We start from the raw sequence: 27774 nt of genomic DNA, 5'->3' as shown, positions 1-27774 counted from the left end.
TCCCATCTGTTGTCCCTATGGACTACAGTACTGCTCTGCTGCAAAGAAAGAAATGCTTTGAGAAGGGCTGAATCAAGAAAAAAAGGGATAAAAAACATCCTTTTGAGAGTGTGAGCCTGCTGGTTGTGGACTTCAACAGGCTGTCAAGTCTCAAGGTAGGACTTCTCACTGGTCACAAAGAGTTCCTTTGCAGCACTACTGCTTTCTTGACCAAACTGTGAGAAAATGAAGTGGGGGATTCCACATGCAAAAAGCAAACCTGCTATGCCCAATACTGAAAAGGGAAAGACTTGCTGCAACACATCAGGAGTTACAGTGGTTCTCATACAAAGGATCACCAAGTTTCTCCCAATAATACAGCCACACCTCAGGGCTGCTGGTGCACGTTATGACCACTACCTGCATATTTCCAAGAGGAGACAGCAATCATTTTTCCCCACAGGCAGGAGCTAAAATGAAAAGTAAAGCAAGGATGGGATTAATTAAGAGAACCGACATCATGTAACCAAGTAAGTTTATTGTAGAAATCCTTGGAGACAAGTTCTGGCCCCAGTTAGGATAAGGAATTTGGGACTAGAGAACCATTGTGAGATACGCAGTTTGCCTTCACAGACTCAAAATAACTTCTGAACAAAATGATGATGGTCTTGTATGCTCCGTTCTCAGAAGAACCAGAGCTTAGGCAGTAATCCTGTTCCCCAAGTCCCTCCCACAACCAGCCAGGGGAATAACAGTATATTCCGAGCAATAACCCAGCAGGCATATTGAGATTAGTCAGTCCAGAGGCACTCATATGGAGTATGCAAGGGTTGGAGTGCCAGGAAGCCTTGTGGGCACACACTGACCGCCTGGCACATCAGGCTGATTTCAGCAGGGCGAACCACTGCTCCCAGCACGTTTCTGCACTCGCAGAACAGCCCTAGGTTGAATCTTCATAGAATGTCTTTGCCATGGCATGAGCCACTTTCACCACCTTCTTCTCCTTGGCATCCGGGCCCATGTTGCTGCGGGCTACTTTGATCCAGTGCTGCTCCGTCCTGGACAGATAGTCTGCATGCTTCTCATCAGGCTGAACAGATGGGTGTTGCTCCTCTCCTGGTACACAACGGGAGGAAGAGAGAAAGAGAGGTCACACACAGCTAATGAAAGCAATCTGCTCTCCCATGTGTCAACTCAGCCATGGCTGTGCTTCAGCTTGTGTTTAAATGGAATAGCCTGAAAACCTATCAGGAACCAAAGCAATTTCTCCTTTACTCCTTAAGAAGCACGCACTATGCAAACCTTGTTTTTGCTGAAAAACTGACCTGAATGCCAGTGAGGTCAGTGACCCAATGAGTGCTGTATTTTATGTTAGTATGAAGGAAACATTCTTCTTGTTACCTTCTTCATCCTCACTATCCTCTTCAGAGCTCTCTTCTTCTTCTTCTCCTCCTTCTGCACCTTCCATATCCTCCTCCTCTTCATCTGACTCTGACTCCTCCAGCCATTCTTGTGTTTCTTAGGTGAGAAAGAAGAAATAAGTTGGGGACAGCAGGGAGAGATCTAACACAGACAGGAAGAAGTGAACAGCACAGAACAGCTGTGGAAGACAAGTTGATAAGAGTCAAATCTCCTTCCAGCTCCAAAATTACCAGTAAAACTCCTTCCTTTCTGCCCTTTATCCATTGCACACATGCAGACCATGAGATTGCACAGCAGAGCTAAGGTTAGAACCAGCCATCAGTGAACAAAGATGCTCAGTTTACATGCCTTGATTTTTGAAGCAGACAGACCAGAGTTCATACTCTATAGCCATTACAAAGCTCTGGACAAGAGCTTTTGTGACAAGACCACAGGCTTTTGTGGTGGTAGAGACTACAAGACACTGCATATCACATACTTTCAAGCTATTTCCTTCCAGGAATAAAACAGAGCACTGCTGGAAACAACATCCCAGCCTTTATTGCAATAGAGTCACACAGCCCCCCTGCCACCAGAGCTTACTTGGGTCTATCTCCACCAGCACTTTCCACTCTTCCATCTTGTGCAGGTCGATGCTGTAGAGGTCACTGAGGGTGAACTGGCGATCGCCCACCTCAAACATTCCTCCATACACATACAGAACCCCATGCTTCACTGCCAGCATGGCGTTTGAACGTGGGCATGGTTCCACTTGCGGGCCCAAGGCTGCGCCTTCCTCCTCCTCCTCCTCCGATTCAGACCTCTCCTTCTCATCTGCAGGCCCACAGATCACCTGCTTGATCGTCATGACAGTTCCATCTTCTGCCACCACCTCTTTGACTATTTCCACCGGGCCTTGTGGGGTTTGCTTCTCTACCTCATCATCTCCACCGTCTGTCTCAGCTCGTCTGCCACGTCTTCTCTTCCTCTTCTCTGACTTCGATCCCTGTTAATAAGAACAAGGAGCAGAGGCAGACTGCGTGTGAACTGGGTGTAGCTAATAGCACAGAGCAGTTAATACAATCTTACAGATGCTGCTGTGAGGGAATGGGGAGAATTCAATTATTTTTCACTAGAATTGTAAGTCTTGGATGATAGCTACAACCTCCTACTAAGCATGAACTTCTTCCAGCCATAAAACAGGCAGCAGTGAAACCTCTGGAGAACCTACAGCATGGAGTGGCCACATCTATTAATGGCAGAACTGCTGGGGAGAGGGAAGACAGCTCTCTTGTTCTGTATCTTGCAGGTGTACACACACACACACACACACACACACACACACACACACTCACACACAGAGTCCACTGGTCTCTGACAGGAGCAAAAGTAAATAACCCATCATTTTGTGAAATCACAACAATTGCTGGGTGCTAAATTACAGTGCATTATCAGGAAGCACTCCAGGTCTTCAAAGCATTGTGTAAAAAGGATAGGAAACAGAGAGCTAGGAAGGTAGAAGCAAACACCTGAGAGGATGTTTGCCTCTTATTATGTGATTGACATCTCTTTTTTGAGGACGCAGCAAGAAACAGTAGGGATGAAAAGAAAGAAGGTCATTTGCACCTTGCTTCCTCCTTGAGAGTGGTTCAAACAAAGCCAAAGATCTGAGGGCCGCATTTCTGAATTTCTCATGAGCCAAGGGTCAATACTTCATCCCTTCTGCCAGGTCATTGACAACAGAGAAAAGAGGGAGGCTATTTTATCCCAATGCAACACAAGACCTTTTCACAATAGCTTTTACTGAACTAGCTCACATCGGACTTAGACTGGAGCCAGCCTCCAGTAAAACACCAGAATTGTTTTCATGCTGCTTTGCTTCATTTTGCATTACACAACAAGAGGGCACATGCAGACTGACTCTCAAAGGAAGAGGACTGCTTCCTGACCCGCTCTTCCTTAGTGCATATGCAGCCATTGGGGCTCAGAGGTTTCCTCTCTCCCCAGGTGACAGTCTGCATCACACAGGGAAAGCAGGGTATGGAAAATACAAGGGGCTATGTGGAGAGGAAGGAGAAGGGCAGCATAACGTCAGAGAATTCAATCTGGAAACAAAAACCTGCTAAGCTGCACATCCCCAACATCATCCTGACAGCTTTTCCCATCTCCACAGCCAATCAGATACAGATGAAAGCAGCAAACAGACCTGGTGGCTCAGCCTTGACATAGAGGCTTTGCCCACACTGTCAAAATGAGGCCAGAAAAGGTTGAGACAAGGGAGATCAAGGAGAATGAAGTGAAGACAATTGTGTAGTTCTTAAACAAGACCTTTAGCTGTCCAGGAAACCAACGGTTTTTCCCAATATCATAGAAATAAATATCATTGAAGAAGTCCCCTTCAATGCTCTCTTCCTCTTCTTCATCGTGCACACCTCCAAACAGAAGGGAACGGTTATTGGGACCAATTGCCACGGAGAAGCCAGACCTGGGAGTGGGTTTCACACCAGATGGGTTGAGTCGAGTCCATACCCACTTATCTGGTAATGGATAAAAAGAGACAGAATTATCAGCAAAAGAGAATCATGATGATTTCTACATCTTCCAAGACCCTTCAGTTCTCCAGCAATCTTTTCAAGCATCACAACAACCCATTTTAGACATACTCAAAACTGCACTGCTCGTGTTCAGCAATCATGTAAATCAGAACCACTCGCATTTCCACTTCAATCACCCAAGCAATCCACACATTTCCTTCTACCCTTAGAAAGCAGCTGTGTTTCCAACAAAAGCAAATGAAGAAAGCTGTCTGCAGGGCGTGCTTTCTGGAGCAAGGGGCCTCATGAAAGGTACACAACCTTTACAGGAAGCTGGAGTTCAAACCAGGATTGATTATAGCCCAGGACACCAAGGGAAGGTGCTCTGGTTACCCCAGTTTCATACGGCGTCAATTCTCTCCAAGTGAACTTCCTACTTCAGTATCTTCTCTGTCATTCTGCACTGCTGCCTTAACCCCAAGAACAGCCACAGTTTATTTTAAGGAGCCCCAAATGTTAAAAAAAAAAAACATCATAATAATAAAATACTCAGGAGGGAGAAAGCTTGTGCTCCAAGCCCTCTGCTTTCACTCCCTTCCTTTCCTTTACTATGGATTTAGAGCAAATCCCTAACATGCAGGCTGGCAGAAGCATGTGCACTGGCTAGGCACTGTGTTTCTGAAGGAACCACAAATTCAAAAAGATAAGCTATAAATAGGACATCATGCAAGCAGGGTCTGCAATCCAGACAATACCTGACCAACCCTCCTCCCCAAATCCCACATTAAGATGGCTGGGTTTAAAGAAATCTGTCACTACTTCAACATCTTGGAAAATCTGCTCAAGGAAGATTATCCTGCTCCTTAAGCCAAGGACAAAATTCTCTCTCCTAAGGAAAGTGATGGAATCCCCATTTCTGAGGGTATTCACAGATAGATGGGGAAAAAAAACCCAACAAAAATCAGTCAACCAAAACCCATTCCTGGTAATATCCCTGCACTGAATAATCTCATGAGATCACACCCCCACCTTCTCTCCTAATAGTTTATAGATGACCCACCACTACTAAAAACAGCTTCTTGAAAACAGGAATTTCCAGTGTGGGAAGTTCTGAAATCCCAACAATTTTCTGTTGTGAAACAGAAGAGCAATGATCAGAATGTTCCAGGGAACAGCAATTTCAAAACGTTGTTTTAATTTCCTCCTACATACAAACCCCCAAAAAATCCCTAACATCTCTTCTGGTAATTCTTATGGAACTGCTTGCACAGGTCAGAACTTCTCACAGTTATGCAAGGTGCCTGGAAACCCTCCAGTCCAACTCAGACTATTCCAAGGCCAACTGGAAAACATCAATGTAAATAATGCTGATTCTCCAGCAGAAAGCTCCTCCCAGCCTTCCTCCATTAGCTTTGTCAGTTCTCCATGAAGTTTCTCACATAGCTCCAGTTCTTTGCCTGCTTCACAGAGCTACTGACATCAGCTCTGTAATCAAGTCACCTGAGATGGGAACCACGACTCCCAACACCCTTCAGCCAACCACTAAGCTTTGGTTAGCAGAGATGATGTGGCCTCATCTTTCCAGGCCTTAAATGGACAGGGAGAAAAAGAAAAGGTGAGTGCCCTATAGACTATGTTTCCATTCTCTCCTACACAACCCAGCAGCAGGAATGTTGCCTGTATACATGATAGAACACCTTCTTTCTCCAATTCCCAAGTGAAAAAGTAGGACAACTTCTCTCCTATCTCTCAGCAGCTGCCATTCCTTCACTCTAGCTCCTTTCTTTTCAAGCTAGAGTCACAGTATACAAACGCACTTAACTACTCCTGGGAAAGAAGAAATACTTACATCGACTTATCTGCTGTGTTTAGCCCCAGAGCAAAAGCTGGGGCACAGTGCTCACCATTAAAAGGGAAATTTTGTTCTGAGCTTGGATTTTTTCTTGGTTTCTTATTCAAAGGAAGAGAGAGGATTCACAGCCTTGCAGCACCGCTTCCAGCACAGCCCCCTAGCTGCAGCAGTGGCTTACCTTCCTCTTTGCCTGAGCCTCCAGTCTTCAGCAGGAACATATCTGTATGCAGGGTGCCTTTGTCAACATCTTTCTTAACTCTCTGCAAAGAAAGGAAAGACAGGGATGCTTGGTGAAACACTTTCAATGGCCAAAACGCAGGAGGCCCAACTCTTCAAGGCCTAGGAAGTCACTCACACCAAAACATGCCATTCTGAACTCTCAGTGCCACAGATAAGCCTTATCACAGCCTAAATCTGTACATCACCGTGCTGAAAAAGCAAACACTGCAATAGGGGCAAGGAGAAACCACCAGGCACTTCACAACTGCAGTGCTGAAACCAGGGCCATTTTCTACAGCAAACAGCAAATCCAGAGGGAATGGAGGCAGCCAGAAGGGACAAATGGAGGCTGGTGTCTTGTGATTCTCAAGCACGCCTCACTCAGTCCCATCCTACAAGTGAGCAGTGGGAGACGTGTAATAAACCACAAGCAACTTCTGCCTGCAACAACCAGAGCCTCCCTCTGCTCTCCAGGCTGCAGCACAGATCGTGGGACTGGTGGGCTCCTGAAGACTGCAGGATGAAATCAATGCAAGGGCAGAGATCCGGGCACTCACAGAGGAGAAATAAATTGGCACAAGAGATTAAAACTGATCATGTTACAAGAAAGGAAGGATGGGCAGCACCAAGGAAACAGGAGAGCCAAGATTCTGCCTTTTACTGTGCCACAGACAGCATCAGGTTCTCTTGAGGGAGCAATTTAACATCTGTGCCTCTGCTCCTCTAGCTGTAAAAGAGAGCAGATACCCGCTCACCAAAGTGGCACACAGTAACTTCCAACAGTGCTGGCAAGGCCCTCTGGGATGCTGTCCTTAAATGTTGAGCACTCCAACTATGCTGTATCATCTGCACAGCACAAGTTTAAGTACAGATCTGCGTTGAGCACAGACTCTCAATGCTTGCCACCCCCAATATCCACCCCAACGCAACAGAAGCAGAGTCCTCTCTGCCCCACAGCCTGGCTGCAGGTGTCATTAGTAGCATTTGAGGCACCACAGAGTCTTAAGAATCAGTTTTCCCTCCCAGATAGAAACAGAAGCCTCACTTTAACCTCCTGCTACAGACAACTGCAAGACACCAGCAAAAGCAGCAGGTCTCAGCTGAAGGAATTAAATGCATTATTTTTAAATGCAAGTTTCCCTTTCTCCTTTCGCTGTAAGCCCCTGTACTCACAGCAACACACAGTATTTGAAAGCAGCACTATGCAACACCACCACAGGAGGTCTTTTAGTAATGTCCACAATCCACCCATCCTCCAAGAAGATGCTCTGGCTTCCTTGTAATTCCCCTCCTCCTGGGGGCAATGGCATTGCTCCAGGCAGCAGATCCCAGCAGGAGCTGGCAGGGTTGAGCCCAGTGCTTGGGAAGGAGTAGGGCTTGGGTTCATGCCACAGTGTCATCTTCTTGCTCCATATCCATAGTCAACCCTGTGCCTTGAGCTTAGTAGGTTTTGCTATTGCATGGCTCAGCACTCAGTTCTCAGGAATGGTACTCGATTCTTAGAAAGGCAGAGAAGGAAGGGGAATAAAGCACGTTTGAGGTATTGCACAACAAGACTTGAACTTGGATGATGTTGAGAAGCTCCAGGAAAAGTGCTAGAAGAAACAGGAGAATGCTGTTCAAAGAGCAGCAAAAAGGAAAGGGAAGCTTCAGTCAACTCAGAGACCAGGGTCTGCCCTAGGAAATGTTAGTCTAGGGCTGTAGATCTTGCTCTTCACCTGCATCTAGGCATTCCAAGCAGCACACTGGAAGACCCTCTCTCCTAGACAGGCTGTTGAAGCTGAAGGTATCCTCTTCTGCACAACCTTAATGAAGTCAGCAACCACACTATTCTACCCCCTGTTCTTGAGCAGCAGAACGTCAGGCACACTGGGACAGAAAGCCTGCAGGAGCAAGCAGCAATGATAGGCCTATCTTCTGAAGAGGAACATGCACAGAAACAGCTTCTTCTGCCACTGCCAGTTCTCTAGCACACAGAAAACAAGCAAGTCAAGTTTTTGCATTGGTCAGTAGTTCTGACACATAGCTAGAGGAGCTCTGGTAATAGCGACACAGCTGGAGGGGCTGGGAGCTGCCCACTTTGAGCAGAACAGGTTGCCAGGGCAAGAAATGCCTTCTAGGAACAGAGCTCTAAATACTGAGTACAGCAGTTCCATGGTACTGGAAGAGCACATATTGTGGGACATACAGCAGCAGCTCTCAAGTTTAAAGGGCTATGAGTCACTGCACAGAGCAAATAACATTCTGCAGCCATGTCACACTTTGCTGTCTCTGTCACAGAAGTCTAGAGCAGCAGAACTCTCCAGCAAGCTGCAAGCTGTGGATGGCTGAGCTACAGCAGCCTTTTTAGTCTCTCCCTCACTTCAAACGCTCTCCAAGCTGCAACTAAGCAAAGAGCTATCAGGGATGGATGGACAGAGGAGAGGAATGGGGAGAGAGATGGGCACAGGGCTTGAACACAGAGCAGCGGCTGCAAAGTGAATATCTGATAATGAGAATGGAAAGGGGGTTTATTTTGTTTCCAATCCCAGGTAGGCTGCAGTTTGTACTTAAGTGTTAGGCACACCACATTCTTATGTGTAGGGGACACACAGGCTGAAAGGTGCAAAGCACAGCTGTCAAGCACAGTGAGATGAGCACTGTCTGCATGGAAAGAAGGGAAACAACATATACTGAGAGAGCAGTTGGCTTCACCATCGTGCAGGCTGGGCAGAATAACTGCTTTATTTTTCTCCTGGAAACTACACAGGCTCCTTGTAGTAAACATTACGTGTACAACACGACAAAGCTTCTCGGGCTAAGAAAACCCAATGAGCTGGAGTGAGAGTTAGTTATTTGTTGTCAGAGATGCTTGTTTTCCCCACTCACACTGGCTCAAAAGCAGGCACTTCAGTAGCAAGCAGCACACTGATACTAGAGAGGCCAACACCCCCAGCCCAGGACACTCATCTGCCCTGAGGAAATCGCTCCATCAGCCACAGGAGCCTCCTGTCCCCTCACTGTCCCTCTTGCTCTCGAGTCCCAGGTGGTTGCTTTCAAACACAAAGCTGCCTTGGATATCCTCTAGCTCCAGCAACAGGCAGCAAGAAGCATGGTTATAGCCCTTCAAAGAGCAAAGCAACTGAAGCATAGAGAGTGCATATAAGCTGCTAAACACAGCTAATAAAAGAGACCAACAGTGGCAAAATACAGCCAACTGACAGAAGGCCCTTAGCAAGCAGAACTGCAGAGGGAAGCTTTCCCACAAGACCAGCCTTCAGCCCTCCCACAAGCAATCTCCCAGCAGAATCCACTACAAGCAGAGCTCACTGCTAAAAGGAGGAAAAAAAATATTAAAAAGAAAAAAAAAATACACCTTAGCTTACTTTGGCATCCAAAAGCCCTGCACACAGATAGTGCCAGAGCTCCCACGGCTCATGGTCTGCTTCCACCCTCAAGGTAGAGCAGTGTTAGCCTCCAACACATCCTGGCTGCATTCGCTGTGCCAGCCAGGCACAGTGTGCTCACGTTGCCTAGCAATAGTGAGGTCTCATTGCTTCATACAGCCAAAAATGCAGCTTGCTGCAGCAAGCCCCATTCCAAGCAAGCAAAACGGGTGAAGACATCTTTAAGATCAGCAGGAAAGCAAGTCTGAGTGTCTCACAGGCTTTTGAGGCGTATTTAGGGAGCAATGACAAAAATCTACAACAACCTCTCCTGTCAGGAACCACAGTAGTTGTCTTTCATCATTTCTGGGTTGAAGATAAAGCAGAAGAACATAAGGACACCAACATGCTAAGGATCATGTATTTTCAAGCGTGCTCTTATTCAATTTGCACAGTTGGGGTTGTAAAGCTCAAGTTTTCCATCTTCTCTGTTTGCATCCTGGTTGCTCACTGCCTGAACTTAACATCCTAGAACAGCAAAATCTAGTGGCAAGTGCATGCCTGGGTCCCAAGGTAACAGCCCTGGCTCTATCCACAAGTACTGGAATGCCTCAGACAAGCCATTTATCTTTCCTGCTTTTTTCCCCAGCCATGAAAGAGACTCTTAGCCAAGTGACACCAAGGGAATTCAGCAACACAGCCTGGACTGATAAACATCACTGAAAACTGACCCCCCGTGCTCAGCTCGGCATGCATATCAAGCAAACCGAAGTACCAAGCAAACCTCTCTGCTGGAGGCTGAGGATGGGCAGACTGAGCACGGAAACACCCATGGCTGCAAGCTGACAACGTTGCTCAGGCTTCATAAGGCCCTGACAGCCAGCTTGGTACACAAATGCCTACAATTCCACCCATTACTATGAATCTCCTGGGCTTACAGGCCTTTTTGTTTTGACAACATGCGTATTTCTCACCACATAACGCCTCAAAGCAGATTTACCAGGGCTCAGGGCTGTACAGGATCCAACGCATCAGAACTGCCCACTGCAGGGAAGCAGCCCTACCACACTGTAACTCTCCTCCAGCAACTGGCAGCCTGTCCTGCCCTGGTACTCCAACACAGGAGCAGTCCTGACTTCTTCCCTTCTCTCCAAAGCACTCACAAGCTTAGCAGCAGCTGTAGGAAGAGAAACTGAAAATCAATCCTGCTTTTTGTTAGAAAGGAAATTAGAAGAGTCTACAGGACTTGGCAAACGGCGCTTTGTTTGGACACCTGTCTGATTTCATATCCACACGTGAAGCCCAAAAACATATTCAGAATACTCCTGAATGTAGCATCTGCTTCTAACCAGAGACAAAGGACAGGTCTTCTCTACCTGCCTACTTCCAATTAAGGGTTGTTTCTTCCATCTTCCATCTCTTACTCCTCCCCTGAGTATCCCTGCCAATGACTCCGTGGGGAGGACACAAGCCAAACATTTTCTTCACATCAAAGAAAATCCAGAGAGATTCAGCTCCATAATCAGTTACAACCAAAGACATACTGAGAATTAGATAGCCAAACATCAACTGTGTTTATTCCAGAAGACTTAAATCTTGAACTAAATTTTCAGGATGATGCTGAAGTCTGTTGCCTTTGCATCCCAAGAAGAAGAAAACTGCCTGGTGCTTTGCTCAGTTTGTAGCTCAGCTTCATTCTCCCTGCCCAAAAGTTCACCTGTGCTGCAGAAGGCAAGCAAAGCCTACGACAGGAACAGCACGTCAGAGCAGCAGACTCAGCTCTCTGTGCTACAAAGGAAGTAGATTAATAACAAGAGTGCTTGTTTTAATCTAAGAGCTGTTTGCCAAGCCAAAGAGGAACTGCATCCAGCTCTTATTCTTGCTCAGTACTCTGCATAAAGGCTGAGTGCTCATTTATCACAGCAGAAGGCTGACGGCAGCTTTGCATTCCTCTATCCCTTCTACTTCATTTTTATTAGCTCAAAACAACCCAGAGCAGTGCAACAAAGCCTATCCTCATAAAGCAGAACAGACCTAACTGCAAAAACGTGTCAACTTTTATATTTCCAAGGGACTCCACACACACTTGAAACCCAGTTACTTTCAGTAGCCCTAAGAGAGCCAAACCTAGTAAAGTGTGCAGGCTTCTCCCACTCAGGAGTGGTGGAACAGGAAGCAGACAAAGCCCTTTTGGGCAGAAAATGCCTCTGTACTGCTACTGCTATTTAATCAAGTGCACATCTGAGGAGTTACAGCCCTCAGCACAGGCCGTGAGGAGGCACAAATGCTTCTAAATATACAGACAGACTACTTTCTCTCCTCTTTCCATGCTTTTCTTCTTTGTTCGTTTATTCACATCACAAGAACAATGCACCCTCCTCCCCCTGGAAGCAATGCCTTTCCACTGAGACAGCAGCAGGATCCAGGTCTTCAGTCTACATTCACAACATTAAAAGCTTTTTTTGCAGGAGCCTTTTGCTCAATGAAATATTTGCTTCCTCCCACCCAGCATGGAGACGGGGATACTTGGTCAATAAGGACATACGGTCTAAAGGCCTATCCAGTATAAATTACCACGATTAACATAGCAAGAAGCAAAGCAGAGGAAGCCTGGTACTCATCAAAAGTCTTCTTTGGCTTATTGAGTCTGCTAACAAGCACAGCTGCCTTAACCCTTTCCCTGATGCAAGTAAATACAAGGCCCCTGGTAACTGCTGCTTTTAAGCCACAAGTGCTGGAACATGGTTGAGTGCTGACTAAGAATGCCTGAAGTTGGCAGCAATGACAACAATAATCAGAAATGTCACTTCTCCCAGTTGCTTATTCCTTCCTTTGTAACATCACCTCCCTATGCTGGATTAGATTAGCAGGGAAAATAGAGCATTAGTTTTAACAGAAATCAGACTCTTGATCAGGACACAACTGCATGAACAAAGGGAAAAGAGTCAGAAGACAAGAAGACACATTTGGTAACAATACTGGCTCCCAGCAGCCTGAACCATCCCATGTATGAACAGCACAAGGGCACAACTGCACAGTCACTCCACACACAACCACAGGCTGACATGCACTCCCATTGCTAGTGTTTTTTTGGACATCTGACAGCTGCCTGGCATGCAGCAATATCAGAGCAGCGGGCAGTTACACGATGAGATCACCAGATCTGCACTTGTGAAACAGAGCAGAAGGAAGTGGCAGATTACACATTTGAGTTCTGCTCTCCTACTGCCTCCTCCAAGCAGACAAGACACAGGACCCTGCAACCAACAACAGGTCAAGGTAATCACTAAGGTGCTATTTACGTAATTTGAATATTAAATTTAACTTCCATTTTAGCCCTTTAGTTTTTCCCTCGACTATTTTGTTTGGCATTTGGGAAATGTTGCAGTGGCTTATCACAGTCTCTCCTACCTGTTTCGAGTAGCCTCCATAGATGACTATGCTGCCCTCAGGTGTGGTAGCCATTTGACATCCTGACCTTGGAGCAGGCCCAATTCCTGATGGAGCCAGCTTGCTCCACGTGAAGGAGTCCAAATTGAATGCATACACATCGTTGTAATAGATGTAATCTCTAAGGAGAGCAAATTGGAACATGTCAGGTTTTGGTCACGGTCATCATTTAGAACAGAACAAAATACCACTTCAGCAGGAGCACCATGAACCTCTGAAGAGGTGCAGTACCTTATTCAACTCCCCATATCTCTGATTTTTCCTCCCTCTGTAGCCTTGGCAATGTAGAGATTTGTTCAGTTGAAGGTTACTACTTCAGAGCAACAATTATGCATTTAATGAAGCTCCTACATGCATGACCTCTCTGGTTCTTTTTGTTTTATTCCCACCTCATTCCCTATTATAACAGAGCTTTCACCAACTCCTTCCAAGAAACAGAATCCAAGGTGACTTCAACCAAAACACAAACGATCAAAACATATTAGTGCAACATCTGTCTAGAGGGTGGGAATGAAAAATGTATACATACACATATATACACACACTCTCCTCCTGGTAGCCAACTCACTGCTATAGAAAGTGCTCTGCACCAGTGAAACTGCCAAACGGTCAGCCAAGTGTAGGGTAGGCTTTGCAAACTGTGCTGTGCTCCTGGGGACTGCAGTTATGCAGCTTAGCACCTCTGAGAAATTATGTAGCTCAGCTCTCTTCAGCCCTCATCACAGAGAAGCTGTGACCTCATGTGGCATAGGAGAGCCTACTGGGGAAGATGTTTCTAGGAAGAGAAGCCTCTTTGATGAGAGGCAGAATCCAAAACCGATGTACTGAGCTTTAGCTATGAGGATGAGGAGCTACTTCACTGATTATGTAAGTGGCAAAACCATTTCTCAAACAGTTAAGACTTGGGAAAAAATAAAAAAATAAAAACAATAAAAATCAAGATCACTTATCTTTCTAACATATAATTATATAATTTGTTCACAGTACCACTACATAAAATCCTGGCCTTATAGCCCAGCTTGCAGTTGCTGGTGAAATCACGTTGTCTCAGTCACACAGGATCCTACACCACCAGCTATCCTGCAATAACCCACCTCGTGCTCTCATGGAAACCTCCAAAGACTATCAGTTGTCTTTTGCAAGCAACCATTCGATGCCCACTTCTTCCTGAGGGACCTCCTGATGCTCTGAAAGACAAAGAAATTTCACTCATCAGCGAGCTTCCCATCCTACCAGTGGGTCAGCCCATTTTTATTGAAGTCATAAGGCAGCTGGACTGGCTGAACTTAGCTTCTGGTACAGGCATGGGAAATCATAGGGAACTTTGTCACCTTAACATAGATGTATGTTTTTTTCCAGAACAGTACATGCGTTCTTCCTGTAATGCTTGGTATTGTAATGCTTGATATTTGCACCACAGGCATTTTGCAATAACAGTTTTATTCCTAGTGATAAACCATACAGTTTAACAGCACCCGAGTCTTGAAGTCTTTTCTGCTATGACTCAGGAGGTAATTCTTCAGGAGAGTTTAATGAATAGCAGTTAACTCCCACAATTTCAAGAAAAGCACTCCAGACAGAGATGTTTACCCTAAGTAGCAGATAGAAGCCAGGAACTGGCTCTGATATCTACCCTCCTTCACTGTCATAGGAAATCACCCCTATCCACTCTACCCCCACCCAACAACCTGCAGCTAGGCTACACCACCAAACTTGATAAATTACTCAGGTTTCCTCAAGAACAGAAGGCACAGTGGCAAAACAAGTCATCATTATCATCTTACTTATTAAAGGAGCAGCTACACATCACTGCTCTGCTCTTTTCAAGCCCGCATGGCCTTTCAGTGAGATGTGCCACTTCCATCTCCAAGAACAAGCAACAACGCCCCATCTGTCACATCCTAAAGCTTTGGGCAAAGCCAGGCCGCTGGCAATAACGTTCCTGAGAGGCAATGAAGATGCACTTTCCTTCTTCATCACCTGCAGTCACGCCTTCATGTGAGAGAGAACAAAGAAAACGTGAAGAACTCCCAAAACAAAGGCTAGTTCAGGGCAAACCACAGAGAAAACAAGAGCTTTGCACGTTCTCTGCCCCTTGGACTAATCTTTCACGTTTTCAGTCTTGCTAAGGAGTCTCCCACAGTGCACTGAACTCAGTAAGGCTTCTCAAGGAGGTACAGGCATGTCGGATGGCTGCAGAATCAGGGCTTAAATAAATGAGAAACCTGCTCACCACTGAGAAAAAACAGCAAAATCAAAACCCCCAACCCTACTTCTGTGCTATACGTGGCAGTGGGTAGCTGCAAAGAGCAGCGATAGATTTCTGCAGAGAGAGAAAATGAGGGGCCTCACCATCAGAAATAACAATCACACCAGCCATAATGAAGAACCCCAAGCAGAACAGCAGTGTTTGGGTAAGCTTGAATGAATATTGATTTCTTGGATTTCTTATGAGGACAGACAGTAGAATTTTCTAGGCACTTACTGGATTTTTAAGTACCACCCAGCAGAACATCACTTTTCATATTAACAATGATTTCAGACGTGGATGAAATCTTTCATAACAAAACTTTCATGTCATTATTCCAGGGGATGTCATCTTTTAAAAATCTTGGATTTTCTTTTTTTTTTTTTAAATAAAAATAAAAAAGAAGGAATTGGATGTCGACGTTAACAATAAGATCTTGTTCTCTTGTTCTTCTGCCTTGCTTCTCAAACACATCTCCAAGTCAAAAACCAATTCTGAGTGGTAAGACATTTATTCACTGATGCGTGTGCTGTAATAAACGAGCACCTACAAGTGTACAATTAACTTCAAGTCACAACCACCACCATCCCAAACAGGGCCTGATCTGAGTTCAGAGGAGTCCCACCACACCACCACCAATTGCTCCCAATTACAAGGCTGTTCTCCTCTTTTCTCTAGAATATGGATGCAAGCTACACGAGATGATGCTAAAACACAGCTGCAGCAGGCTTCATGCTGTGCCCTGTTGTGTCATTTCAGCTTTATCAACTTAAGCATTACTCACCATCCAGGAATCAGCTGCAATGGGCACTTCATAGCCTTTGATGGAAAGAGATGCCCTCTTAAGCATGCAGTAAGTGCTCTTAGAAGGTATTTTTGCAGGGAGCAATTCATACAGCCCAGGGCTTGCTCCACAGCCCATAAGAATGCACAGCAGAGTCAAGCAGGAGCAGCAGCAGCTCCAGGAAGGCATTTGCCCAGAGCCTTGCTTCCCAGATGCAGACTGTCTCCCTTTACCTGCATTGCTGCTCGTGGCCCAAAATAAACATTTTGGAAATGGTTTCACAGACGTTATGATTAATACACTACTTTGTGGGGTTGACACCAGAAAGCAGACATGTGGGAGGGAGCTGTAAATTCTCCAGACTCTTTTTTAAAAATAGATGAACAGATAAGTCTGGATAAGAACTGGCTCTACACATGGAAGCATGAGTCTGATCTCAACTGCTCCATAAGGAATTTGCTGTTGCTTGTGGAGTTACTCTGGGACTTAGAGTAATATAGCAGATCTGAATTCAGCTCCAGTTTTGAGAATTAATGACTTCCATGCTGCAGTATCTACAGACTGCATGAGTTACTCTTTCATTCATTCCTTCCTTCACCCAGAGAAAGTTCAGAAGAATCTCTGCAACCTCTCGTTATGAAGAAAAGTGATGATGCATGCAACATCCCACCAAAGGGGCACTCCAGGATAACACACACTGTTCTGCACTACACAAAGCAGCTGAAATCCAGGACTTGGGTGTTTGGTTTTGCATCTTACACTTGTAAATGCAAATGACAAGTGTTCTGTTCATCAGCACACAGAGATATAGCACCCATGTGCTTGTGTAATTAATTCAGAGGTACACAAGTGAATACAAAATTGCTACGAGGCACAAAACCTCCAGATCAAATCCTTTGCAAAGTCAATCAACAGTCACATGTCTGGATCTTCCTCTAGGAGAGAAGAAGCTCAGAAGGATCCCTTTTGGTCTGTCAAAGGAAATCTGCTCAACAGCACACCAGAACTCCCCTCTTTAAGCATCAAAACACCTTTTTACCCTGTGCTGCAGGACCTGATCCTTCTGGTGACAGAGAGCACACGAACAAGAGCCATCAGTCAGAAACAAACCTACACTGAAAGGCATCCTGCTCTGCAGTGACTGCTCCAGTTCTCCCCGTAAACAACACTCAACATACACTTGCATTGCCCTGAAGTATTTATAGCCCCACGTCTCACAAAACTGTGAAGCATCATTAGCATCCCAGTATTACAGGGAAGGGAGTTACATAGGTTCAGAAGCAAGGCGGAGAACTGCATGGAGGGATCTGCCAGCTCCCAAGTACAGCCCTGATGTGTGACACCCCCCATTTCTCTTTGAGGGAGCATTCTGGGCCACACGGAGGTGAACAGGAGGAATGCTCTCTCTAGGAAGGAACGAGGCAATTAGGTTAAAATATTGCTTTGCTCCAAGGCAGAGTAACAAACGCTTCACACACTGGGGAAACCTCACACATCGCACACATAATAAGGTGGCCTCAGTAAGTCAAAGTCACTTTCTGGCACGTCATCCAATGAGCTGAGATTTGTTGCATTTGAGCCACCTCTGTGCAGGCAAAACGCAACCAAATAGAGCTGCTGTCAATTTTTAACTCTGCCAAGCTGACTGACATCGCTGTGGCTCTGCATTAAGCAGTAACGGAGATCAGTTTCCCCAGGAGCCTTTGCAGACACAGCACAGGGTAAGTTATTCAAGGGATTCTCTTCAAAGCATTTTACAGTCAAGCTTCTTAGAGCACCAAGATGGTCTCTCACAGAATCTGCAGGCCAGAAAGGACAACACAGCTGTCTGAAATCTAAGCTGTGAGGCTGGAATAGCCAGACTTCTTAGAACTGCAAGTTCAGGTCAGAGTAGGGTCATTTTAGCCATTTAATCTACTAATTCCGTTCTACAAACTCATTCCAACTCAACTGAAGCTGGGTGATCCATCCCAGGTGGAGTGGAGATGGAAACCTTGTCTCTCTCATCCAAGCATTTCTTATTAGAGTAACAAAATTACTGCTTTTTCTGCACTGAAGTGACATCTCCCAGACCCAACCGAGTCTACTAAATAACACTCTGTCTCCCAAATGTTTATCAACAGGGTTTACTCAGGTAGCTGTTACCACACTGGACACTTGTAATTAGTGCTTTGCCTGCTATTTGGTATCCTGTTCTATGCCAACAAGGCTACACAAGTTGCCTCACCCATTCCATCTTCCCAAACATTTACCTTCCCAACACCAGTAACCCTTCAAGATACTCACTATCATCACTCATCCCCAGTCCAAACGTAGCGTTTGGCTCCAGACAGACATGAGAAGCTTGTATGGAACTGTATGAGGCAGCAGTGGAGTCCTTGCCGATAAAAACAAATTGCTGAAGGAAGCACAATACAGCATGTGTGACAATCATAAAGAAGTACAAAAACATTCCTCATAAAACTCAACAATCATCACTGTCCTTTCTTTTCTTCTTCCCCTTCCAAGCAGGCTGTCATCGTGATGCCATATGGAAACACAAAGAGGCAGCAGAAACCTGATTTTCACACTCAGCCAAGTTAGCATTAAAACCAAGACATCTCCTCACAGCCTCCTACTCCAGACGCCTAATTAATGTAGCTCTTGGAGCTCTGCCCAAGGATGAGGAGAAGATGCACTTTGTTTTATTTGAACACTGGGACCAGGGCACAGGTGTTTTCAAAATACTGCAAGGCCAAAAGACAGATGTCCACCCAAATACCTCAGAAAACTCAATCGGAGTTGATCCTGCATGGCGTAGAGAAAGAGGAACAACAGCCTCTCCAGAGCAAACTTTGGAAACGTTTACCCATTTAGCTATGAAGAGAACAGAGCATCACAGCCTCCCCATGCATCCTTCTACTGTGTCATGGCTGCTGAAGTGACACGGGATAACCCAGGGGTGGTGAGCAGCTTCAGACAGCTGGAAAAGCAAAGCACTGGGAATGTGCTTCTGCTTATCCTGAGAGCAGGAGCTCATCTGATCAATTTCTCCCTCCTCACTAACCACATTAACCCATCACAGGCTTCCAACAAGTTCCCTCACCATGGCTCAATCCACCTGGGGCCTGGGACTGCTGATGCTGCCCTGCACACTGCAGCACATGCAAACATCATGTTCAGCTGCAGAGTGGGAGTAGGCGATTTTGCAGTACCAGTAAGACTCAGCACCCCCATGCCATGAGGGATAAGATGCAAGATGAGTAAAGCCTTCTAACGACCAGATTTCCTCTTCCCAAGCAGGTTCGACATTGCAGCATTTGTTTTGGGAGTGGAAAACCCTAAATCAGCTCACAGCAACACATCTGCAAACCCACAAGAGAACAATCTGCACCATCACTGGTGGAACTCACGAAGCCTCATCTGGGTTCTCTGATGGCTCACAAAAAGCCATCTCCCGCCCTCGCTCTCCCTGCAGCTGGGTATTAACATTGCTCTCTGGTGAGGATTTTTTCCAACCAAGAGTTTGGTTGAAATGTCAACCCTTTCTCTCAGCAGAGCCTCCATGGGTATCATCACTTCCTCTCCCCCGCCTTCTCTCACGAAACTAGAAGGGATGTAATGCATTTGAGTTCTAACCCCCTTTACGTGGCTGAGATGGAACAAGGGATTCAGAAGTTATTTTGGGGGAGCTGGGAGGGGTACAGTCACAGCCATGACGTCAGCTTCTGCCTAACAACAATAGGCAGATCTGCCTGCACAGTGACAGGTCTTTTTAATCCTTGCACCTCTTAAAGAGCCCTCTATCATTTTGCAGAGATTCCCTCACCCCCACCCCCCACTGCTGAAAGACAAGCAGGGCTCACTAGAGTAAACTCAGTTCCTTGTAACAGTTGCAGCTGCTATTAGACTAACACTGCCAGGTCTGGAGCCAAGGATCACACTGTCAGATAGGAACCAGTCACTGAGGAACTGAGCAGCTCTCCCCCCAGCCTCCCAGAAGTACTCAAAAAGACCATTGCTAGACTCTTGCAGGGATGATGACTGCCAGGATCCTGTGCCTTGAAGCATCCTTTTTACCCAGTGCACTCTGGACTCAACAGGACTATTTGCTCTTTGGCTCAGTATGACCCACTACACCCATGCCAGAGTCCTTTCAGTGCTATATTAACAAAACTAAACCTCCAAATTCCCTCTCATCAAGCAACATCAGTGCTCCCATTTTGCAAAAAGGGGGAAAAAAAGGCAGACAGGCACAGTGAGTCACTGTGTGGCCTGAGGCATGTGCCAAGGTATCCATCTCTGCACAGCTCAGCCCTAAACCAGCCTCTCAATCATCACACAAGAAAGGACAGACACCAACAACAGGCACCTGCACTTTGTAAGCAGGGCAAAAAATTGATTAGCCTGGGCACACTTAGGGCTTTCCCACCTGAAGAAAGGACACAAGAGTTCCTGCTCAGGAGCTCGACAGATAAAAAGTAGATGAGCAAGCATTCAAAAGCTGATGCTTTTCCCAGTAGCACCTCAAGAGTCAACTGTGGAGGAGTTTCAGCACAGCCAAGGCTGTATTCTGGCTAAATGCTGTGGTCAAGACAATCCTGAAGTACAAAAGAAAGCCTGTGCCACGGTCAGAACCGAAGCCACGTCTCCTGCCTCTCAGTTTACCAGCTGACCCACCAGACTTTTTCCTTCCCTAATGCAAATATGAAGATGAGCAGAAAAAACTCAGAAGCCAAACATTAGCAGAAGACTTCAGGCCAGACCCACAAAATATTTTTAGGTGCCTTTACTCCAGTCAAAAGCTTCCATGGTTTTTGGTACCTACTTACCTTGATAGATCAGAATTCCTGGCCTGTTTATTCCAAGGAATCTTAAGGCAGCAGCAAATGCCAGTTATCAGGAGAGAAGTTGTCTCTGTGGATAGATACCAACTGCCTTCTCAAGCAATGGTAAAACTGAATGAGATCTTTTGTACAGCACAGCCATGATACCAGGCTCAGAACACAAATGGAGCAACAAGTAGTGTTTTGAAGTTGGATACCTACATCTGCCTTGGCTGGGAGAACACAACAGTGTTCAGCATGCTCATTTCTTCAGTTACTAAGACCCAATACCCCTGCTCTAATAGCCATGCATTATACAAAATAGCTTTGACCTCGATGGTCTTGGACACATCTCTTGCTTCTTTTTTCTGAAGGCTGTCTCCACTATTTCTACATGGGCATCTTCATACCCAAAGAAGACAGCTGGGAAATCACAGCACCACACCAGGATCCGAGTTCAGACCGTGCTGACACAGTTCCTCATGAGGTTATTGTTACTGACTTGAGAATGCACCACTTACTTGATCTGCTCCCAGGTCTTGGTGGCCAAATGCAGGACCCAGAGATCCTTGTAATGGTAAAACTGTTCCCCACTGGGAGATGCAAACTCTCCACCAAACACCCAGAGCTGCCCACCGGCTGTGGGAACCACTGCTGCCTGCCAGAGGAAAGAACAGGATCAAACAAGAGTGCAAAAGCCAGAAAAAGGAGAACTTTATCAGTCAGATGTGCAGCTGCCTCCAAATACCACAAAGCAGACAAACTGCAGCAGCTGCTGCTGCACTGCTTGGAAAAGAAGCTCTGCGGGGCTGAATGAAGGGGAATTTTAAACCTAAGCTGGTCGCTGTGTTGCACACCTTCCCTACAGCAAAGTAAACCAATGAGCTGAGTGCAAGTCCAAACCTGAACATTTCCACGACCTGAAAAGCATTATTGCTCTATGTGATGAGAAAGAAAAAGAAAGAAAAACAAAGAAAAGAAACAATCACCAACAGAAGGAAGTGTGCAGTGTTTGAACAAGAGAGAATTGTAACTGTCTTAAAGCAAGTAGCAGAAAAGAGAGCATTAAAGAATTTGTTTTACTGTTTCTGCAAGGAGCAGCATTGAAACACCCTGCTGTAACACAAGAGAATATTAAGAGGCAAGGAATGAAGAACACCAGGACCAAGCAGCAAAAGACAGGAATCCCAAAAATGAAACCAAGTGAACATACAACTTTATTCCTTGGCTACAGGGGTGGTTACACTACAAAAAAAAAAATCTTTCACATCTTTTTTCTCCCCAAGATACCTGTCACAGATAAACACTGAGTTAACAGTCTCTTCAGAAGGGCTTCACTACCTGCCTGTGTTTTCCAGCAAACAGCAAAGACTTCCAGCACCAAACACGACAGCACTCTGACCCAAACCAGCCCATGCACGCAGTGATTACATACATCAGAAAATATTGGGTGTGTGTACAAGCAGGAATTGTGGGAACATCAGGTTACCCCATTTCTCCATGGGCATCAAGTGATTAAAAGTTTAAGTGAAGGGACAGACACCAGCCTGCCCATGCTTGCATGCAACTTCACGAAGAGCTGGCTTCAAGCTCATCTCACAGACAAAATCTTTCCTCAAATAAAGCTGACAACAGCCATCCATGTTGGTTTTCTCACCCCAGTTCTACTGAACTGATGTGGTGAAGCCAGCATAAGTCAGAGGGCCGTACATCAGAGACTACAGATGACAAGAAGGAAAGCACGCCCATACCAACCCACAGACAAACTTCTATTCACCTCTAAGCTAACATGGAAAATGTGTTAAAAATAAAGTCACAGGGAAGACAACAAGCCATTCAGCTAACAAGGCTGAACTGCCTCCTGTGTGACTGTGATTAATTGTAAGACAGAAAACTTGTTGTTAAGGCACAGCTCCCCTGGTATGTTCCTCATTTTATTTCTCTATAATCCAGCCTGCTTGCTCAGTTCAGACTGAGCTGTTAGACAGCCACCTGCTGGCTGCCAACACACAAACAAGCACCTCTCAACTCCACAGCCAGAAAACAACCTCCTCCTCACCTCAGTGGAAGGAGTATTTGAATTGCTGGCCTCCTTATGGAATTTGGCCTCTGAAACAACAATCAATTTTAAGCACAACAAGGTAACTCAAGCATCGAGTCAAAGCTTTTCAGTTCATGATAGCACACACAGAGCTCAGAGCAAGGCTGGCATTTAGGCAATAGCATAACAAGGGTACAGGAACCTAACCAGAGCATTAGATCTTACCAGGAAGCTCTAAAGGGCTTTGGCCACAGGGAGGAAAATAACATTCGCATCCTGTATGGCAGCTTTTGAAATGCATCAGTCACCCAGCCACTTGCTGCAATAGGTAAGATAATCTATCAGACAGCTGGTGAGGGCAAAAGACCTGCAAAAAATACAAGTCTCTGGCCCAGTTTCTGCATGCAGGCATTCACACAAAGTAAACAGAAACAAATCCTTCAATATCACGACCAGTCAGTGATGTTAGTGACAGATACAAAGCCTAGGGAAGTGTAATGCTATAATGGGATGGAAAGTATCATAACAATAGCAGGGTGGCAAAGTCTTTGGCTGCAGCAAAAGAGAACGAGCCCAAATGCAGCAGCCACAGGCGCAGAAATGAAGGAAAAGAGCTGCTTGCCTTCAGAAGGCCTCAGTTAAGCAAAGATCTCCAACAAGAGATACCCCTGTCTCCACTGCCAACCCTTACGTGAGGGCTGGGAAGGGGTAAATCATGTCTCCACCCCTTCCAGTCACTCAGGTTCATTGCACGCACCTGAGCTCCCCTCGGTTGGCCCTGCCTTCCCACCAGGTGCTCAATCACTGCTTCAAGCTGTGACTTAGCATTGCCACTACAGGGAGTTTCAAAATATCCCAGAGAAAGTTCACACAACTTTGCTATCTTTGCTGATGTTGAAGAAAAACAGTCCATCTACCAAGGGAAATTAAATAAATGAAATCCCGAGCCAAAGGCAGGGCACACAAAGTGCATCTGGCTGCACAGTTGGGACAATCCTACATGCTAGCAAGGGTATATTACAGGGATGAGCTGTTGCTGGAGCAGTGGGATCTGTAACACCCATAGAGGAAGGCCTGCGGCCACTGATCACACACAGCAACCCAGGCCCCCAGAGCTATCTGGTCACATTCTAATGAAAATCCAGAACAAGCCTGGAATGGTTGAGCTGGTTTCCATATAATGCCTCAAGATGACTAGTCCATCTAGACAAAAACAGCTTCCCCGTGAGTCCTGCTGACATAACAGATACACCTCCAATATTTCACTTCCCCTGTAGCATTTCCAGACATCACTCAGGGATCAAAGAGCACCACCGTTAGCACAACAAGAAAGGTGACACCACTGGCAGCCCATTACAATGAAAATGCACAGAAGCCAGAAACTCTTAGGGAAAAAAAAAAAAGTCAACTCCCATTCATTTTTAGCACAGCATCAGAAAAATTCCAGCTGCTTCTTTGGCACCCTGCACCTCACCTGGTGAGCACAGCGCCTTGGGGGAGGGTTGGGAATCTCTACTTTAGTCCAGCTGTTTTTCCGGATGTTGTAAAGATACAGGTCGTTGTACAGGTACGTCTGTTATAGAGGAAAAGAAAGATACACATCAACACAGCTCTCCATAGGACAGGATTAGTCTACCCAAGCACAAGCACCACTCAGGGTTAGCTGTGAGTTTGGTGTTAAAGGTGCACGGTACCAGCTTTCCCTTTGGAGTCACAGAATGGTCGGGGTTGAAGGGAACCTAAAGACCAACCCCTCACCTCCTGGGCAGGGATGCCTTCCACTAAATCAGGTTACTCAAAGCCACAGCCAACCTGGCCTTGAAAAGCGACAGCCTTGCAAAGCAACAACTCACCAGCCTCCATCACACAGGGAAGGAGAAAAAGAACCTCTCCCACTAGACTGGTAGTCAACAGTTATCTCAGTGTGAGCCTCTCGACTCAGCTGTTCTCTCCCAAACTCTCGTTTAACCCTGTGACAGCTTGAGATTTCAGCACTTAAGCTGGAGCTTAACACAGATGTACAGATTAATGCTGCCCGAAATGCTGCTCAACTGCGGAGACAGGAATAACATCAGGTAGTGAAACAAGCAGAATTTGTTTAGCACATCACACGGGATGATCCTCAGATTAAATATCATCGTTGGGCTTGAGCATTCAAGCTATGGTACACACAACTTCTCAAGGTTGGAATGCCCAATTTGTCTCCAGCAGCACTGTAAACACTTGCAACTTGCAGAAATTCAGTAAAGAGTGCCCACTTATTTGCTACTGTACGCATCTCCAAGGCAGGCAATGACTTGCCAGCTGCAAAACTGCAGAAACATCTTGTTTTGAAAGTTGGAAAATAGAGATTCTTCAATAGTTATCAAAAATGAGGGGCAGAGATGGCTACTATTCAGTCTGGAGAAATTATGAAGCCCTGAAATATTGATGCTGAGACAATCACTCTGACTTCTTAATGGATTCTAGCATGTCTCCTTCCTGCCAACCGATCAGGCATAAGACAGTATCGTGGCAGAATTAAAAGGCTATTTTGCTCTCATTCGGGGACAAATGCATATTTTATGACTGCTGCTTTGAATCTTCACTTCAAATGAGACTCGTGCAAATTACAGCATAAGGCAGGGGAAGGGCAGAATAAAGAAGAAAAAAATGGAAGTATACATTACTTTTTGGCCATTGAAATATTCACCTCCAAAAAGGATCAATTCATCTTTCTCAGGGTGGGCAGACAGGGAGCCATTCAGCCTGCAAACAAGAGAGGGATGACCAAAACAGCAGATGTTAAAAGACTTCAGACAACTGAGGCTGGTAGCCTTTAACTAAGCCAGTACTAGCATTTTGACCTCTAGCCACAAAGGTCTCTCCATCAGCTGCCAAATTACCAGGCTCTGATATTCACCCCAGGGTGAAAAGCTCCCCAAAGAAATTAACTTCTGAAAAACTTCCAGCAAGATTAATGTGACACGTCTGAAACGTTCTCCTATTTTAGGAACACACGTTACACTGTCATTTAACATGCCTTCTGACGTGAGCTCTTGAATTTTAATGCTGATGTGTCAAGAACAGAAATTAGTTTTATGAGAGCACGTAGCTATTGGTAGAACTAGGCTGCCTCATATCAACTTATCTGTGTCATTCTTCTGCACTCATCAACATTCACAACTCAGCTACGTACCACCAAGGTGCTCTGCATCATGTGCAGACAGATTCCTAGCGCTGCTGGAGGGGCACAAACTGACCACTGCAGCACCCTGGTGACATTAACAGTAGTACACTGACCTGTCCCTCCAAACAGAGGAAGAACATATCACACAGAAGGGATTTTAGGAAGCCACAGTGAAGAGATGCAGAGAACATAGCAGCATGTAGACCCCAAATGTCTTGGACTCATGACACATCCTTTTGACTCAAGACCTTTCAGATTGTTTCAGATTCCTCATCCAAGTTCAAAGGTTCCTCTTAACTTCTTTTTTTTTTAATAAGCTCTTTAATTTAACCAATCTTTCCCTTCACAGTTGTGCTGGTGGGATGATAAAAAGGGGTATTTTAAGGGGAAAAAAAAAATGTTTTTGGTTCTTTTTTTAACCCAAGGATTAAATGTATCAGGTATTTTCTAACTCCAGATATCAGTCAAGCCAATTATTATGCCTTCCACTCTCAGGAAATAACTTGGTATAAATAAATCTCATCAACAGCTGTGTAAGTGACAGCCAAAGCCTTGCACAATCTCTTACCTGGGTGAGGGAGGTGGGCAGGACGTCTCAATTACTTGGGTCTTTTTAGCATCTAAAGTCTGAAACTCAGCTATCAGTGCTTCAAGGTCCTCCTGAAAATAGAAACACAGACCTGAGTTCCTCGATCTGCACAGAACCACCTGCACACCACATGAAACCAGCATTCAGAATCAGAATTTCCCCATTTTAAAAGAAACGTTAAAAAAAAATCTGCTTAGATACCACCTACAAGAGATGGATGCTGAGCACTTCCACATGTTCTAAAACTTGTTCCCCCCACTAAAACCAAGACAAGTTTGCTCACAAAAGGCCTAACAGTATGGCACACAGTGTGTTGTTCAGTGCACACCTGCAACCCCTGCAGGAGAAAGAGTGCACAAATCAACAAGGAAACAGAGATCACGTAAGCCCCAATTATAACCAGGTACACGCTGTGCCCCAACCAGACCTTTGTCTGCAATGCAGTCCTACCTAAACTGAACGGGAGGGAAACCTGCACCTAATTTTATCCCCCTCAAAGTTCTGTCAATTACTGTCTGCCTCCACAGAGCACACATACCAGGCTGCACAGTGCCTCCTGAAGCCCCACGCTCACCACGTTCCTCCATCAGCCAACACTTCATAGGATCGCAGAATGGCCTGGGTTGAAAAGGAGCACAATGCTCATCCAGTTCCAACCCCTGCTGTGTGCAGGTCACCAACCAGCAGCCCAGGCTGCCCAGAGCCACATCCAGCCTGGCCTTGAATGCCTGCAGGGCTGGGGCATCCACAGCCTCCTTGGGCAACCTGTGCCAGTGCCTCACCACCCTCTGAGTGAAAAACTTCCTCCTAATACCCAACCTAAACCTCCCGTGTCTCGGTCTAAAACCATTCCCTTGTCCTGTCACGATTCACCCTCACAAACACCCCGTTTATATCCTCCCTCCCAGCAGATGCACGGTGGCAGCAGCTCTCCCTGCTCACGCTTCCCCTTCCTGGAGCAGCACACACGGCTGGCAGCAACACGCTGCAACCAGGGAAAGATCCCAAACGCATGCACCAACTCTGCGGGACCGGCCTTCGTTTGCTGTTAATTAAGGCCAGAAGAAAAGCACGGGGGATACGGAAGAACACGTGCTCTCCTGGAGCCCTCCGTCGCCTCCCCTCACCTCCTCCTTCCTGGCCCTGCGGGACACCTTCCGCTCCATCTTCGCGGCCGTCTTCTCGGCCCCTTTCCCTTTCTTCTCCCTCTTCCCCTTTTTCCCCATGGCTGCAGGCCGCTCTAGGCCGCGGGACGCACCGCGCTGTCCGCGCCGCCCTGCCCGCCCAGGGCGCACCGCGGGCCGGATGGAGGCCGTTCCCCAGCCCGGTGCCGCAGGC

At 46.0% G+C, this 27774-nt stretch overlaps 1 protein-coding gene across 5 annotated transcripts; it reads right to left on the bottom strand.

Moving 5' to 3' along the window:
• Nucleotides 1-497: 497 nt before the first annotated feature.
• KLHDC4 (kelch domain containing 4) lies at nucleotides 498-27774 on the bottom strand. Of its 5 annotated transcripts, none has more exons than XM_052685694.1 (13): nucleotides 26975-27054; nucleotides 26416-26507; nucleotides 25371-25426; nucleotides 24153-24251; nucleotides 22904-23045; nucleotides 21159-21295; nucleotides 13895-13987; nucleotides 12762-12921; nucleotides 5945-6026; nucleotides 3709-3917; nucleotides 1984-2386; nucleotides 1381-1497; nucleotides 498-1095 (listed from the first exon to the last, which is right to left on the bottom strand). In XM_052685694.1, the coding sequence occupies exons 7-13, from the start codon at nucleotides 13948-13950 to the stop codon at nucleotides 920-922; spliced, it is 1203 nt and encodes a 400-aa protein (XP_052541654.1). In that variant the 5' UTR covers nucleotides 13951-13987; nucleotides 21159-21295; nucleotides 22904-23045; nucleotides 24153-24251; nucleotides 25371-25426; nucleotides 26416-26507; nucleotides 26975-27054; the 3' UTR covers nucleotides 498-919. The 5 variants fall into 5 exon arrangements, with proteins under 5 accessions (XP_052541654.1, XP_052541655.1, XP_052541653.1 ...); XM_052685695.1 differs by having other exon boundaries at nucleotides 22904-22997; XM_052685693.1 differs by lacking the exons at nucleotides 22904-23045; nucleotides 26975-27054 and adding an exon at nucleotides 27564-27774 and having other exon boundaries at nucleotides 25348-25426.

Source organism: Tympanuchus pallidicinctus, unplaced genomic scaffold (genome assembly GCF_026119805.1).
Source record: "Tympanuchus pallidicinctus isolate F22 unplaced genomic scaffold, pur_lepc_1.0 scaffold22, whole genome shotgun sequence".
Classification (NCBI taxonomy): Eukaryota; Metazoa; Chordata; class Aves; order Galliformes; family Phasianidae; genus Tympanuchus; species Tympanuchus pallidicinctus.
The sequence above is the reverse complement of the archived record's forward strand: the minus strand, read 5'-3'. Positions and strand labels throughout refer to the sequence as shown.

Coding starts and splice junctions, on each gene's coding strand:
- KLHDC4 (XM_052685693.1), bottom strand. CDS start 27,662: ATGGGGAAAAAGGGGAAGAGGGAGAAGAAAGGGAAAGGGGCCGAGAAG. Junction 25,427..26,415: donor TGCCCACCTCCCTCACCCAG/GTAAGAGATTGT, acceptor TCTTGTTTGCAG/GCTGAATGGCTCCCTGTCTG. Junction 24,252..25,347: donor AATATTTCAATGGCCAAAAA/GTAATGTATACT, acceptor CCTCTATAACAG/ACGTACCTGTACAACGACCT.